The 17,910-nt window shown below is 41.0% G+C and overlaps 1 protein-coding gene across 1 annotated transcript in view; it reads right to left on the bottom strand.

Annotated features, from left to right (window-relative positions):
• Positions 1–17,910, bottom strand: part of ANO2 (anoctamin 2) — a 151,436-nt gene that overhangs the window by 78,423 nt on the left and 55,103 nt on the right. The window contains exons 11-13 of the mRNA XM_041460361.1: positions 15,201–15,335; positions 12,707–12,867; positions 8,664–8,746 (exon numbers count right to left, since the gene is read on the bottom strand). Coding sequence (XP_041316295.1) covers positions 8,664–8,746; positions 12,707–12,867; positions 15,201–15,335 — 379 coding nt within the window. The remainder of the gene's footprint in view (positions 1–8,663; positions 8,747–12,706; positions 12,868–15,200; positions 15,336–17,910) is intronic.

Raw genomic sequence — 17,910 nt, 5'->3', positions numbered from 1 at the left:
GTACTCTGCTGCAAAAGAGTTAATTATTAGAAATCAAGGACTTAAACCCTCTGCTTCTTATGATGGTGACATAGGATGCAGGGGTAAGAAGTCTAGGGAAGAGTTTGTCATTCACACCAAGGATCTGTTTAGACTGCCCTATTAATGGGATGCTTGTCAAGGAAAAATAGTTTTATCTGACAGGATGGAGTCACTGGTAGATGATCACAATCTTTTTAGTCCAGATCACTTTCAAAATAACTGAAAAATGAAAAATTAAAGCAAAAGCTTGAATAAGTCATGTAGCATGAAGACAAGCTTAGGGGTGTTAAAAGCTACTGAGAAAGTATATAGGAACTCAGTTATTAAATATATTCTAGAGCAACATAAAACAAAATTAATCAAGGGAAACTAGAAGGTTCTATTATGGGATTGTATTTGCCAGACAGACAGAGAGATTCTATGCCTTTGTTTGCTTTCAGTGAGCAAGAACAGTGGTAATGCATTGGGCAAACACCTGTAAAACTAAATTTTGAAATTTGGCCTCATATTTTGAAGCTCCCTTAAGCTAGGACCAAACAACCAAATGCTGCCATTTCAACAGCAGATAACATATTTTGTGGGTAACTGTAGCAGAATAGAGCATAATTTATGGTTGTTTGTTACACAATTCAAATCAAACCCATTTAAATACTCCTATACTGATGAGTGGAATTGTGTAAATTGTAGAATCACAGAACGGTCCGGGTTGGAAGCAACCTTTAAGATCATCCCATTGCAACCCCTTGCCATGGGCAGGGACTTTCCACTAGACTAGCCTGCCCTATCCAACCTGACTTTCCAGGGATGGGGCAGCAACAGCTGCTCTGGGAAACCTGTGCCAGGGCCTCTCCACCCTCACAGGGAACAATTTCTTCCTGATATCCAATCTAACCTGCTCTCCACCAGTGTGAAGCCATTGCCCCTTGTCCTGTCACTCCAGGCCCCTGTAAACAGTACCTGATTCCTTATCTTGTGTGTTCGCCAAGGGGCACATCCCTGGCAAACCCTGCTTACCTACTCGGATCTCCTGAGTCACTGGAAAGGAGGAGAGGAACAAAGAAAGACCTCGAGGTGGTCCCTGTTCCTAGTGGGGCAGTTCTGTATGAAGACAGATTTAACCTCTCTGAACTCAGGGGAGGGAAGAATTTGTGCCACCCCAAGTGATCCAGCCTTTGAGAGGCCCCATCCCAACACTCCAAGGAATCAAGACTATCAATTAAAAAATCAAACAGTTTTGAGCCTTGAAGAAAATTCAGTTCTAGAAAGGACAGAGTAGGTCATTGCAATGGAAAAGGAATCAATGAAAGTAAATGAGAGCATGTTGATATGTCTGATAGAAGAGAAATAAAAGAGGAAAATGTACTGAAGGTCCAGGATATTCTGGCACATCACTGGATCAACAGTCTGGGAGTGAAAAAATGTAAACACACACCTTTACCAACTTCTTAGAAAGCAAAGAAATTTTCATCGGACTTTGTTCTTACAGTTTACAACTTTAAACATGTTTAAAGTGTGCTTTCATGTGTAATCTTTTAGTGGAGCAATAATTGATACTAAACAGTTTCCCCAAAGAGCTGAGGGATAACATTCATTCTTCAGCATTTCTTCCCCAACTATCCTAATGAAATTCTCATCCTCCTAAACACAGGACTTAAATATAACATTGAAAGGATTTGTTTAGAAGTACAGGGCTAATCAAGGATCATTAACTAATTAGTGTTAGTAAGAATTTAGTGAAGGTCAGGGAAGATTCGCTGGAAAGAGTAATGAAACTCAAAAAAGGTTAATAAAAAAGCATATAAAGAATTTTAAAAATATTTGGAAACATGGACCCAACAGGAAAATTAGAATAGTTTTGGGAAAAATATGAGATAATGTATCTGGAGAAAACAATCCAAACTAAAGATCTCATTGGCACAAGAAACTTGAGGATGCAGAAAGGAGAGATTTTACACAAGACAAAATATTGTAGTTACAAATTCCCCTTTTACCAATACTGGACAAGAGGGCTACGCAGTTATTTTATTAGAGCCTCCTCTTTGAGGATTTTAGCAAACAAAAATATCTTATGCTTTGTGGCTTAGTAGATACTATTAAAACTTCAGAAAAATGAGTCTGCTCCTATCATTTGCAAGGTAGAAGACAAAGTGCAGCCATCAAATTGATCAGATCAAAATGAATTTTGAAACTGTGATAGAGAAAATAAAGTTAAATCAATATCAAGTTAGGTGAAAATGGAATGTAACTGTAAACATATTTAATGTCACCAAGTCAGCTTGCTTTTTAATATTGTTTCATTCTCTTTTACTCAATCTACCTTCCTTATTAATTTGTCTTAACTCAGCAGTAATCCACAGGGACCTCAAATACTTCCCTTAAGGGTTCAAAAATTATGGATTTTTTTTAAAACTCATCAAATAGCAAAAGGAAGGACCAGACTTGGGGAATTAGTTTCCAAATAAACTAAAATGGTTGGCAAACATTTTACAGAGCACAAGATTATAAATTGAAATTAAATGTTCCTAAGGAAGACAGACATCCAAGTTCCTCCCTGTTATAACAAAACTCAACAAAACAGCTTAACTATTTGAACAATACCAAGACCAATGAGTGGAGACTCCTTGGCATTTCAGTTAATGCAGACTCTCTATCCATTTGACTTTCAAGTTCTTGCCCAAATTGTAAAATTTCATCTTTTGTAATTGCATTTCTATTTCAGTTTGCACAGGATCATTGGCAAAATATGGGAAAATCTCTTCCACCCAAAAAAAATGAAAGCAGAAACATCCTGGAAATAAAATTTCTGAAGATTCATGGGAAGGCAAGAGTTTCTACGACCCACATCATTAATTGGAGGCCATCTGTACTTCTTCACCAAGCAGAAGAGGGTATGGATTCTCCCACCTCTATTCCTGGTTTACTGATGGCTATATTCCTTATTACACACTCTGAACTAGAATGATATGCACAACTTCTTTCGTTGGGTTAGAGTCACACATCTGTGGCAAGACACATTGAGTGGAGAAATTTCAGGAAGAATTTCTTCACTGGAAGGGTTGTTAAAGCACTGGAATGGGCTGCTCAGGAAGGTGTGGAGTCACCATCCTGGAAGATGTCCAAGGAATGACTGGACAAGGCCTCAATGCTCTGGTCTAGGTGGCAAGGTGAGGATTGGTCAAAGATTGGACTCGATGAGATGGTGACTCCACCACATCCCTGGGCAGGCCATTCCAGAACTGTATGATTCTTTCCATGAAAAACTTTTTCCTAATATCCAACCTATATTTTCCTTGATGCAGTTTGAGACTGTCCTCTGGCTCGGTCATTTTCTGCACGTAATATCAAGAGACACGTCTGTTATTCTTTTTAAAAGACCTGGATATACCAGAAAATGGTCAGAAAGGAACAAGAAAAAAGAGATACATGGAAAATCATTCCAGTAACTGAAGAGAGCCTACAAGAAAGATGGAGATACTCTTGACAAGGGTCTGGAATGACAGGACAAGGGGGGAATGGCTTCACACTTACAGAGAACAGGTTTGGATTGGATATTGGGAAGAAATTGTTCCCTGTGAGGGTGGAGAGGCCCTGGCACAGGTTTCCCAGAGAAGCTGTGTGGGGCTGCTCCACCCCTGGAAGTGTCCATGGCCAGGCTGGATGGGGCTGTGAGCAACCTGGGATAGTGGAAGGTGTCCCTCCCCATGAGAGGAGGTTGGAACAAGATGATATTTAAGTTCCTTCCAACCCGAAGCATTCTATGTGGTTCTATGAGTCTCTGAAAATATTCAGGAACTAAGACTGAAAGAGCAGATGCTTGTTCATCTTGAACAAACAAGGGTGACAGAAATATACTATGTTGAATTATGCTGAAAAGAGGATAGAAGTAATCACTGTCTTGATCCTTGAAAGATAAAATAAGAAAAAAAAAAAAAAAGAGAGAGAGAAAAAAATTACCATGTAGCAAGGAGATTTGAAAACCGCTAGGAAAAGCTTGTTAGCAGTACAGCTCGAGAAGTATTACAGTAGATTACCTAGGGAGGAATTGAAATCTCCACTGCTGGATTTATTTAAGAACAAATTAGACAAATATCTCTTCATATTGATTTAAGTAGAGTTGATCCTACAAGGCACAAGGGATGGCCCCTCAAGGTCCATTCCAGTCTTATTTTATGATTCTAAGTTCCTAATTCTTCAGCTTGTGCTGAGATTTGTCTGGCACTCCTTCACTTGTCATAAACAAAGGATTCCTGCTGATCCCATAGTTCCTCATATCCACAGACTTTTACCACTTCAGGCCTCTTCATCACAGGACCTCACAAACCTATAGATTCTGTCACAGCATTTTGCAAATATTAAGCTAAACAGGAGGATTTTGTACTGTGAGTGATGAACTTGAAACACAAAATCACAGAATCACAAGGTTGGAAGAGACCTTCAAGATCATCAAGTCCAACCCATGCCCTGACACCTAGACCATGGCACCAAGTGTCACATCCAGTCTTTTTTTAAACACATCCAGGGATGGTGACTCCACCACCTCCCTGGGCAGACAATTTCAGTACTTTATCACCCTTTCAGTAAAAAACTTTTTCCTAATATACAATCTATATTTCCCTTGACGCAGCTTGAGACTGTGTCCTCTGGTTCTGTCAGTTGCTGCCTGGAGAAAGAGACCGACCCCCACCTGACTACACCCACCTTTCAGGAAGTTTTAGAGAGTGATATGATCACCCCTGAGTCTCCTTTTCTACAGGCTAAACACCCCCAGCTCCCTCAGTTGTTCCTCACAGGGCTTGTGTTCCCAGCCCCTCTCCAGGCTTGTTGCCTTCTCTGGGTGCGCTCAAGCGTCTCAATGTCCTTCCCAAACTGAGGGGCCAGAACTGGACATAGCACTCGAGGTGTGGCCTCACCAGTGCCAAGTACAGGGGAAGAATGACCTCCCTGCTCCTGCTGGCCACATTATTCCTGATACAGGCCAGGATGCCCTTGGCCTTCTTGGCCATCAGAGCACACTGCTGGCTGGTGTTCAGCCGGCTGTCACCAGCACCCCCAGGTCCCTTTCTGCCTGGGCACTGTCCAGCCACACCATCCCAGCCTACAGCACTGCAGGGGGTTATTGTGGCCAAAACGCAGGACTCGGCCCTTCGCCTTACTAAACTTCATCTTCTTAGACTCTGCCCATCCATCCAACCACTCCAGGTCTCTCTGCAGAGCCCTCCTACTCTCCAACAGATTGACACATGCTCCCAGCTTAGGATCATAAGCAAATTTACTAATTAAAGACTCAATACCCTCATCCATGCCATCAATAAAAATATTGAACAGAAGTGGCCCCAGCACAGACCCCTGAGGAACACCACTGGTGACTGGCCCCAGCTGGATGGAGCACTGCTCACCACCACTCTCTGGGCCCAGCCATGCAGCCAGTTCCTAACCCAGCGGAGTGCTCCTCTCCAAGCCGTGGGCTGACAGCTTTTCCAGGAGTGTGCTGTGGGAGACAGTGTCAAAGGCCTTGCTGAAGTCCAGATACACAACATCCACAGCTTTTCCTGCATCCACCAGGTGGGTCACCTGGTCATAAAAGGAGACCAGGTTGGTCAAACACAGCCTGCCCCTCCTAAACCCATGCTGACTAGCCATCCTGTAAGTGCTGCATGCTGACACTCTATATAAATTGTTCCATAACCTTACCGGGTACTGAGGTCAAGCTAACTGGCCTATAATTACCAGGATACCCCTTCCCACACTTTTTGTGAGTGAGCATCACTTTGGCCAGCTTTCAGTCATCTGGAACCTCCCCAGTGAGCCAGAACTGCTGGTAAATGACGGAGAGTGGCTGGCAAGCTCATCTCCCAGGTCCCTCATCACCCTGGGGAGGATCCCATCTGGTCCCATGGATTTATAAACTTCCAAGCATCTCAGCAGTTCTCTGATTGCCTCCTCCTGGATAACAGGGGGACCATTCTGCTCCCTGACACCATCTGCCAACTCAGGAGGACAGCTGTCCTGAGAACAAGCCAACTTCCCACTAAAGACTGAGACAAAGAAGGGATAAAGCACCTTTGTCTTCTCCTCATCTGCAGTTACTGATTTCCCTTCCACATACAATAGAGAACAAAGGTTGGTCTTACCTTCATTTTGCTGTTAATATATTTGTAAAAACATTTTTTATTATCCTTTACAATAGTTGCCAAATTAAGTCCTAAATGAGCTTTGGCCTCTCTATTTTTTTTTTCTATATGCCCTAGCAACACCCTTAAATACATCCTGAGAGATCTGACCCTCCTTCCAAAGATGATACATCCTCTTTTTATTCCTAAGTTCCTTTGAAACCTCGTTGCCCATCCAGGCTGGACGTTTACCTGTTCAACTCATCTTTTAACACACAGGGACAGTCTGATCCTGTGCTCTCAAGATCTCTCTTTTGAAGCTTGCCCACCTTTCCTGAGCTTCTTTGTTTTTAAGGACTTCTTCCCAAGGAACTCTCTGAATAAGTCTCCTAAGCAGGCCAACGTCTGCCCTCCAGAAGTCCAGTGTAAGAATCTTATTGGTGTTCCTCCTCATTTCACCAACTACCAAGAACTCTATAATTTCATGATCACTCAAAATTCTGCTGACAACACCAACCCTTGAGCCACTTGTTGGTAATGTGGGCTCTCCTATTCCTTCCATTGTTTGTCTCTGCCATCAAAGGGACTGAGCAGAACACCACCTGTGCTCTTGCCCTATCAACCACTTGACCCAGTGCCCTAAAGTCCCTTTTAATTGTCCTGACACTCCTCTTTTTAATCTCATCACTGTCAGCCTGGAGTAATAATCAGTAAAGCAGTGGGTAATAATCAGAGGGCCAAATCAGCCCAGGGAGTCTCTTGATAATATCCCATACCCGGGCCCCAGGGAGGCAGCAAATCTCCCTGTGATGGTTCCAGTCAATGTATGAGGCACTCTGTTCCCCTCAGAAGGGAATCACCCACTATGACTATACCTCTTTTCTTTTTGATGTTAGAGGTGGTGATCCTTCTGACAGATGAAGTGTAATTGGACAGATCATTTTCTTCTACATCAGCTGGATGACCCTCCTCATCCAGAGCCTCATACATATTCTGAAGTATGAGTATTCTGAAGTGGCACCTGGGTAGGTGATGGGAATCAGGAGGAATTTTTATTACTTCCCCAAGTAGGGACCCATTCCCACTTCCCTTCATCCATCAGGTGTCCTCCTATTGTCTGACGGTGGGAGACGTGGGAAGCCTTCAGAAAATAGAAAAATATGGTGGTTCATAAAATATGCCACAGAGCCCAGAGTTCGCTCTCCAGCCTCTCAGTTTGCCCTGCAGTTGGTACATCTCTGGCAGGGAGCAATTTGACATCCCATGTGGGACAAGCTGTAATTTGTAATGTGCTAGTGCACTGGGTTTGCGTGACAACTCACAGACTGGGAGTACGGGGTTGTACTGTGAGCATCATCCACATCATAACAGGGAGACAGTCATGAAAAAGCTGAGAAACAGAGACAAAAGAGAGGAGGTTGCTGCCAAGTAAGCAGTGAAGGAATATTTCTGCATTATGGGATAGTGATGGAAGAAGAGGAATACTAGAGTGTGCTGTCTGTTCTCAGGGTTATCTTTTTTGTTTTATCCAAATACTTTTATCTGGGAAATAGGAAATAGAGGAATAACATCACTACCATCCTATATCATGAAGTCCATGATGTCAGCTTGCTTTTCCCCTATAGTATTTTCTCCTGTTATTTATCTCCTGTTTGATCTGAGCTCACCTAGCAGTGCTGAAGACTTGTAGGTGGCCTGTTGTTTAAGGAACTATGCTGAAACACAAAGAGAAAAAATGGATTCAAATTCTCCCAGCAAACCAAGACAGTTCTGAATTATAGAATATGACCCTGTTCTAGAGACATCTCAGCATCTAATGCCAGGGGAAAGTCCAAAGTCTACCTGTTCTTAGTATGATAATTATTTATGATTTTAGTAACTGCACTCTCTTTACTCAGGGCTAGAAATGTATCCTTGGATGAGAGAGAGTCATTAGAGCAAATCAAAGGATGAAATTAGGAACAAAATTAGGGACATTTTAAATTTTCAGTCAGTTCAGATTATGTCTGGAGACCCCATGGCTCATTGGAAAGCTCTTTCTGAAGAAACCCACACCATTCATTGTTTTGAACAGTTGGTGAGCACCTTGAGCTCAGGATGACATACCTAATGCATCATAGATGTCACCCAGACCTCAATGCAAAAATTGCTGTGACCTGTGGCTGTCATCATCACAAAGAATTCTTGTTACACATAATGAAGTAACATGACAAAGTATTTATTCAGTGTCATTGTGTTATTGCACACTGTACAATGGCAGTTGGGCAGTCTCAGCAAAACATGATCTGGTCTTATACCTTATAAGTCTTTTCAACATTCATTTTTAACTTCAGAGTGCTGAACAGTAAGATATAGGTGAGGATTTCCTAAGTAAACACTGATACTCAAAACTGTATCAGTTATAGTCCTTTATCTAAATACAGCCACAAACTGCATTGGACTGGAGAACAGTCATCTATACATCTATGCTTATATAATATGCATCTATAGAATAATTAACATGGTAAATTAGCCCAGGGAGAGGAGACTTACCTCTTCTTCTTCCAGTCCAGTTAGATCCCAGAAGTAACTCAATCTCATCTGCAAGCGCTTCCATTGTTCAAGGAACATGGTAGCTTTAAAGAAATTAAACTATTTTAAAAATTATAAATCCAAAGCCTTGTGGTAACATTTGTGTCACTCATAAGCTTCAACTGGTTTTGAATCCCATTATGCTAGACCCTTTAAAATTAAGAACTAAGAAACAGCCTCAGGCCCAATTTTAAGGAAATAATTCAAGCAAGGCAGAGGGACAATAATTACTGTCTTTTAAAAATAAAATACAGAAAGACAGAACATGAGTTGTCCAGAGCCACTGTTGAGTTCTTGTCAGGGAACAGAACTGAGCCCATAACTGCAGATATCCATGGAAGACATCATCTCTCCTAATTCACCATGAAGCATTCTGAGGTAGGTTTAGCCTGCTACTGAAATAACTAGGATACCCAGCAAGATGTATAAAAAAGATATTTTGAAATATATTACAGTGGTGTAGTTAAATGCTTTTTACCTTCATAGACATGGGGATTTTGCCCTAAAGGGCTGGCCTCTGGTTCAGCCTCCTACCTCCCGTTTTTTTACTAATAAGAAGGAACAGATATTTTACTGTTGTCCCATATGTACATATTTTTCTCCTGGCTGTCCTCTCATAATTGCTGTTTTCTCAGTGCAGCCCTTTTCCTAGTTGCCCCTAATTTATGGACTTACAGATTTATTAGAAATAGCACTTATATATCTTGGGTTGTGGACAGGTATTTTCAGATAACAATATCACTATCAATTACTAAACAAGTACATGCCAACTAAAAACACCAAAACTCTACCAATAAAGGCTATACCTATAAAAACTGGGGGCACCATTTACCATTTTCTTATGCTTCACCTCACTTTTTCAGTGGGTGAAAAGGGTATTGTAAAAACACTGTTAGATTACAGCAGTGTTTATATCACTTAGAACATCTTGTAGATTACCCCACAAGACAGACAACAGTGGAGAATCAGATCAACTTCCCTTGACTGCATCTAAACTGTCGGATAACTCTGAGAAAAGTGGGAACTCTGTGAAAATAACCTGGCCCTTACAAGTCATAATCTGTCCCAGCAGTTAGCTGCAAATATTTTCTTCACAGGTATCATCCCATTATATAAGAAATAAATATCATTTAAAGACAGGACTGGCAGCACACTGAAAGCAAATCTGGACATTAAGCAATGAAGTTGCTATCTGTGTTCCTCCCTTATAGAAGAGAGAACATATAAAAGCTATATTTAGCATGGTTTGAAAACTCAAGGGTTTTTAGATATCCTAAATACAAAAACATTTTCTTATTTTATAGGGTGCTATTACTCATTCCATTCTTTCCTGTTATACAAAAGCTCAGTTCCACATTTAGCTCTATAAGAACGTACTTGGCTTGATGCAGCAGCTGCTCTGAAATCAGCACGTCTGAGCTGACTTACACCAGCAGAAAAACTTAACTGATAGAGAGCAGGTTTGAATTGGATATTGGGAAGAAATTCTTCTCTGTGAGGATGCTGAGGCCCTGGCAGAGGTTTCCCAGAGCAGCTGTGGCTGCCCCATCCCTGGAAGTGTCCAAGGCCAGACTGGATGGGGCTATGAGCAACCTGGGATAGTGGAAGGTGTCCCTGCCCAGGGACAGTCGGACTGGCAGGGCAGTGGGAACTGAATGAGCTTAAAGGTCTCTTCCAACCCAAATCATCCTGTAATTCTGTAAAATTTCTAATAAAGGCATCTGACACTGAAATTTAGCACCAGAACACCAGTGACATCAAGCCCAGTCAGCCAGGCATTACTGTGAATATGGACACTTGCAGCTGGACTGCTAGAATCACAAAGATACTTCACGAGGAATCAGGATCATCTACTAAAAGCATGATTCCTTTGGAGATATTAACTATAGGAAGCCTTCTGCTTTCTAAAGAATGGGAGAAGACAAGAAACATGAAAGAATTCCTGTGCCCAACACCCTCATGAAATTAAGCTGGCCCAGATCATCACAGTTTGCTCTTTTAAATATACAGCTGGAATAAGTGTTTGAGTGAGCTCTGCCATTCAACAGATTGAGCTCTAGATATAACCAGCACAGCCTCTAATAGTAGGGCAGCAAAATTTGGTGTAATATAATACTTAATAGGAAAGCTGGGCAGAGTTAGTAAAGACTCCATTATTTTGCTTTGCTGCTCTTTGTGTGTGCCGGCTGCATTTTCTTGAACTGACAAGCTCAGTTATCATGGTCCCAAAAACAGACTTTTCTAATCTGTGGGAAACATTTTTTGGAGGAGGGCTACAGCTCTGAAAGAATTTTGTTATTCTTACATGCCTTTTTTTAAAAGCAGTGCATATGGAACTTTTTGTCCTGTTCTGTTCCATAACAGATTCTACTAATTTGTCTTAGTGCAAGGATGTATCAACGTTTTCTTTTGCACATTGCATTGCTGATACTAAAATACAAATTTTCTGGATGAGGTTCAATGCCAATTGTCATTTGCATGGATGCCAGTTTACAGTAGAGTTTCTTTGTCAGGAAAATTATATTTTATTTATCTTAAGCTTCACAGCAGCAGGTGACACAATCTGCCAGTCTACACTGTAATCTGAAGTAGTAAAATGAATTCTTCTGAGAGTCTATAAATTAATCCTCTTTTTTCTATTTCTCAGTCATAATTCTCTCTAACGTTTGCTCTAGGGCTTCCAGGAACTGGTAAATAAATGCTTCCATGATCTGTTCTGTCTGCAAGTTCCTTAAAAACCTTCTGCTGTCCTCACCCAATGCCAAGCCACCAATCAGTCCTTTCTAAAACAAGCTGTAAAATCTTAAAAGGCCTGCAAAGAATAACACACTGGTTGCTGAGGGATGGCTATAACAGAATTACATATTTGCTCAGTTTAATATTAACAATTATAATCTCATTTTGGGAACAATGAATAGGGAAATGAAAAAATCATTTTACAGTAGCAATAACACATTTAGCTTTCACAATAAACAAGCTGTAGAGTAAAGGAGAGCATAACACCAGCAAAAATTCATGCAAGCACAGTACACATGCTTTTCAGGGCAGAGGTGAGGCCAGAAAAATAGGAGTAATACTACAATGCATTCATTCATGTTTATGAAGTGTTTTGATATCCATGGAGACAGGGATATTTGCCATTAAAGAAAAGCAAGCTTGTTTAAATGGGATATTCTAAAATATATTATAATTTAAATATAATTTAATTTGCCATTAAAGAAAAGCAAGCTTGTTTAAATGGGATATTCTAAAATATATTATAATTTAAATTATAATAGTCCCATTTCTCTTGGAATCCCATAAAGTTTTGATAAAATTATGTGACTGAATTGTCCCACGAGGAAGTGGGACTGTGCTTAAATTAGACCCTTTCAGCTGTCTGCACCATACCAATCCTCAAATACATTCTGGTGCCAAATGCAGATGGTATTAAATGGGTGTGACATGTTGATGGATAATGAAGAAAAATTAGAAAATATATGGCAAAGTTTAGAAGTGCCATTAACAGCACAATGTCCTCTGTGGAGAAAATGGCCTCAAGATGTGCCAGGAGAGGTTCAGGTTGGACTTCAAGAATTTCTTCCCATTGGCATTGGAAGGGGCTGCCCAGGGAGGTGGTGGAGTCACCATTCCTGGAGATGTTTAATAAACTGAACATGGCACTCAATGCTCTGGTTTAGTTGATAAGCTGGAGATCAGTCAAAGGCTGAAGTTGATCTTTTAGATCTTTTCCAGACTTGATAACTCTGTGATTCTAAACACGGTAGTAGAGGAAGAAAGGAATTTTTTTTCTTCCCTGAACTACACAACCCCATTTATTCCAGAGCTTGCTGTTGACAGTGATATTTCTTTCCCCAGTCTCAATACATACAGCTCTCCCTGGCCTTCTGAGGACCACCAGCTTCCAAAAACCATAGGGATCCCATTCAATCAAACAGCACTTTGTTATGCCATGAAGAGCCCAAAAATCTAATGACACTGTTAGCTCGCAAAGCAATACTCACCCCAGAGAGCCATAAAGATGGAGAAGAAAACCGTGGCAGGGTTGTCAAACAAGTGACTCGCTCGAGCAGTGGCACAGGCAGAGCTGAGGTTCCAGTAATCACAGAACTTGTCACACAGGGGGCACATGGTGAATGCATTGCGTTGGTCACACATCTCTTTGCTGTGACAGACAAGGGCACAGGTTCCTCTGAGTATGCCAGCTCAGAAACTGTGAATGTGCATTACTGATATCGAGCAGCACATCACAGCTATTACAAGCTGTCTACAATATCTGTGGCCTGCCCCTGCAGAGAGCAGGAGCTGTGTGCTTCCTGAAGGTTCATTGCCACGGATGGTAATTTTTAAACCCTTATAGGCACCTTACCAATAGGAAAATGATGCAACACTCAACCAAACTGATCACTGCAGTGTATTAGTGAGTTAAGGAAGACAACATCACTGAAAACTGAGGTTAACCACACTAAAAAAACAAAATTCAAACACAAAAAGTGGAGTTTGCATCTCTGCAGTCAAGTTACGTGATTTGATACAGATCAGTGGTCTCAAAGGATATTCAGTGCTGTTGTCAAAATACACTTTTTCTATATGGTGGCACAAAAATATGAGAGAAAAGATTTTTTACAGATTTTAAGATCCTTACTGTAATGTTGTTATTTTGATTCTCAATCTTATTTGTTATGTATGTATTCAGTTTCTAAAACTCTTTGAAAAAATCAGTATCAGTATTACTTTAACAAGGCAAACACTTCTTGTCAGGGCTGAGAATGCTTTCAGTATTTTCCATGACATTTGGATGAGAAATCCTTTCATATAGTCTCACTTAGGTGAACTTAGTGCAAAGCTCAAATGTCCTTGCCAGGATCATGAGCTGAGTTGCCAATGATAGCTGGCATATGGTGATTATGATTGTTCCTATATAGACCATCCTGAAATAGGTTTTTCCTTACAACTTCAAATTTAAAAAAGGACTATTCAAGGTCTGTTATGAATATGTTTATATTATATGGTTTGAAAAGCATGCAGCTGTTTCCAGCTCTCATGTTGTTACAGTAATTCTCTATTTCAAAAGGCAGCAGAGGGTGCTGCAGATACATCTCAGCCATAAATCTCATTGGAGTTTGAATGTTAGCACAAGCTTTCACCCCGACAAGCACCAAGATTTATTCAGATCAAGCTAAGAAAACAGACCCTGCTTCAGATGTGTTGCTGTTAATCATTTACCTATCAGTAACCTTGTCCTACTGCAGTGATTTTAAAAGCTTACAGTTCAGGGACTGTCATGAGTGTGATCAGCATACAAGTACTGAAGTATCTTGTCTCCAGCAGAAGTCAAACACAGATAACACACAGAAATTTATTTTTTTTTTCACTGGGAAGCAGACATTAACATTACGGTATCACTTTGGCAGTCTTTGTGTAGTATATTCCCCTCAGGATACACAAAACAGAACATTATTTTGTGCCTAGAAAGGGAATACTGTGAAGACCAAATTTAGAATCACAGAATGTGTTGAGTTGGAAGGGACCTTAAAGATCATCCCATTCCAACCCCCTGGCAGGGACACCTTCCACTATCCCAGGCTGCTCAGAGCCCCATCTCGCCGGGCCTGGAACACCACCAGGGATGGGGCAGCCACAGCTTTTCTGGACCATCTGTGCCAGGGCCTCTCCACCCTCACAGGAAAGAACTTCTTCACAATATCCAATCTAAACCTGCTCTCTGTCACTGTGAAGCCATTCCCCCTTGTCCTGTCACTCCAGGCCCTTGTCAAGAGTATCTTTCTATCTTTCCTGTGGCACTCTCCATCCCTTCAGGCACTGGAAGGCCACAAGGAGGTCACCCCAAAGCCTTCTCTTCTGTAGGCTGAACACTCCCACTTCCCTCAGCCTTTCCTCCCAGCAGAGCTGCTCCATCCCTCTGATCCCCTTGGTGTCCCTGCTCTGGCCTGGCTCCAGCAGCTCCCTGTCCTTCCTGTGCTGGGATCCCAGGGCTGGATGCAGCCCTGCAGGGGAGGCTGAGCAGAGCGGGGCAGAGGGGCAGAATCCCCTCCCTTGATCTGCTGGCATTTGCTAAGTCTTGTAACTATTGATCATCTTACTTGTACAAATGGTCTGATTTTAATGGGACTCAGGTGTTCCAAGAGCTGTGGACAGTGTTTGCATTAATTTTAGTGAGTTTTACATAACGACTTTCTGATTGAGCAGATTGATTGATTGAACTATGTGCACTCATAAAAAGCAAATTAATATCTTAGAAAACAAACTCAATACAGTGGACTCACTACACATTTCTCTTTCAGGAAGTGAGACACTGACCAGTCAAATAAATGTGTGCTCTTCAATGCCTCTGTGTTTGTAATGCTTTCAGGGTTGGTAATTATACACCATTGCTCTTCAGACAATTAAATCCAGTTATTCTCACTACAGATTAATAAGAAAAAGCACAGTCTTATAATTTTCAAATAACAAACCATGGTTGACAGATAAGCTTACCTAGGAATGTCACTTTCAATGGTTATACATCCATATAGAAATACAATAATCCCAACTACTGAAGATGGAATGAGGAATTCTGTGTATAAACCCAGCCATGCAAAATAAAGTCCTATCTTTTCTCCAAAATACTTCCTGAAAAAGTGGGGGGGGGGCTCTTCTTATGACAAAGGGTGAGGGGGAGGGGGGGGGGGGGGGGGGGGGGGAGGGAAGAAGAAAAAGCACATGTCAAGGACATAATTTTAATATGTGTTTTACAGCTACTAAACAGACCCAGAAAGTTAAAATATGAATTGTGAAAGACATGAATGAAACCCTGAGGATCTTGAAGACAATAGGAACAAATGAAGGGGATGATTTAGGCATTTGGCAGTTAGGGCTTCTCTCTTCTGAAGTTAAAGATGGTTTGGATCATTCTCCTGAGCTGAAATTAAGCAGGTATCATTGCAATACATAATATCTGTTCAGAGAAAACTGTGGTCTTTGCATCTCTTAAAATAAATCAGTGAAATAGGAGAAAACATTGGAAAATACTTAGTGCCTCAGAGGAGCACATTAATTTTTGCCTCTGTACTACTCCTGGACTCAGTTAGTGAGAGTCATAGCATGTCATCTATGGGACCATATTGACAACATCCTCTAGCATCTTAAAAGATGACTAATCTGGAGCTGCTGCTAAAGGAGGAAAGTTTACTTGCACACTTAGGACTGGTTTTTCAGAAAGAATAATTTTGTCAGGTTAACAGCCCCTGGACAGCTGGTTAGAAAAAACAGTGTCTGTTCTGAGGAACAGCCCACTGCAGATGTTGATAAATAAGTGGTAGAACTCAGCCCAGCATCTTCATGAATCACACTGCAAGAAGTAAACTAAGCATGGATGAACCTCACTGATCATTCCAAAGTACAGTTAGGAGTGATTACAAATATTGCAAAACCCAAAGAGCTTCATATAACTCAAGAATTCACCAAAATTTAGATAAAAACCAACAAGGTTAAAAACATTTCACAAGCCAGAGAAGAAGATGGACAGTGTTGTACAGAAAGCAGCTACAAAGAGAGCACTCAGGGCACGACATGGAGTGTGAGTCAGTGAGACATTTACACTTTGATAGCAGCAAAAATTAAAATAAATTAATGATATCATGTCTAATAAAAGAAACACAATTGCCTCATAAAGGTTGAGCACAATCCCAGTCTGAGATTTATTCTGATCTCACTTACCTTAGGAAAGTTTTATCCAAGTTCAGCACCCCAGATTTACATAATTCCTACTGAAAATGCTTAAATGAGATTTTTGGAGGCCCAAACTGAAATTTCCTACTCCAGAAGTTGGGTCTAAGGGCCAGACATGCCACAGAGAGACAAGGCAGGAGTGCAACCATGGCAGAGAACCAAGGGACAGCAAGACAAGCCTCCACAGTCACTTCCAGCTCAGATGAAGTGGATAAGGGAAGCAACAGTGAGGGATTTTTATTACTACCAATCCTGCTGTTGTTCTCACACTATCACAGCTGCAGCTAACTCCATAGTTCCAGGTTCTCCCATGGAAAACTGGCAGTGCAATCCTGACAATTTCAGTTTTGCCTTCCTTGAGTGCCTCTACTTTGTCATGTCCAACCATGCTTGCTTATGCTTTAGAAAGGATGCATGCAATCTTAAAGGGGAAGTAAAACAAAAGCATTTTGAGGAGATACACAGACAACATTATCTTCAGTATGAGGGGATGCCATCCAGAAGCTGGAAAATTTCAGGAATCTTCAAGGAAAAGAGTACAGCCCCTACACCTGACGCTGCAAGGTACCCTAAGCACAAACTGTATGAATTATCAAACAGGACAAGTGAAATCATCAGAGCGTGGCTAGAATGGCAATGAGTTAAGATTTGAAGCACCTTGGGACAATGTATTTGCAGAGAATACAAGGAAATATGGCATTATATGATACAGCATATTTTATGAATGATAAATATAAATCTTTGTGTTGCAAATACAACCCATATACTGTGGGACTGCCCTCTGACCTGGCACATGCCAGGTAATTTTGTGGTAATTATAAGAAGCTTTTCTTTATTTTCACATTTGAAAATATATATTTATTTTAATATACCTATTTGTTAATATACTATGTTGTTAGTTAAGTTTGTTTAATACACACATTTTAATACACTTTTTTAATATGAAGTGAGAGAAGGAATACTTGATTGAAATATAGAACTAACCAGAAGGTCTAAGCTGTTCTTCAAGCCTCTTGTGTGAGTCAACAAACAGCAGCCATGGTGTTGGAACAGCACAGGATAGAGGGAAAATCCATTTGCTCTCAAGTTTCTTCCTGACTGGGAAGTGACAACCTTAAATTTGACACTAAAGCCGGAAAAGGAAGACCAGAGGAAGATTGTCCTGATTATATCTTCTTACTGCTTTCTTGTTTGTAGAGATGGGCAATGGGCACAGCTAGTAAAGTGTTTCAAATAGGTCAGAGCAGGCACAAAAATATTGTCCACGATCTAAGCTGTTCAAAACTCTGTTCTTTTGACAAAGGGCCACAGATTAGCACAGAAAGAGTTCAAATGCCAGCATCACTAAAGAGTAGGTAATCAGGGTCAGGGAAGTTGAAGTTTATGGCTCAAGAAGCTTCCCCTCAAATTTTTAAGCCTTCCAGTGATAAATGTGACCTGTAACCTACAAAGCGAAGGGTTGCTATTTGTATCCACA

Source organism: Pyrgilauda ruficollis, unplaced genomic scaffold, assembly GCF_017590135.1.
Source record: "Pyrgilauda ruficollis isolate IOZ18807 unplaced genomic scaffold, ASM1759013v1 scaffold142, whole genome shotgun sequence".
NCBI lineage: Eukaryota > Metazoa > Chordata > Aves > Passeriformes > Passeridae > Pyrgilauda > Pyrgilauda ruficollis.
The sequence above is the reverse complement of the archived record's forward strand: the minus strand, read 5'-3'. Positions and strand labels throughout refer to the sequence as shown.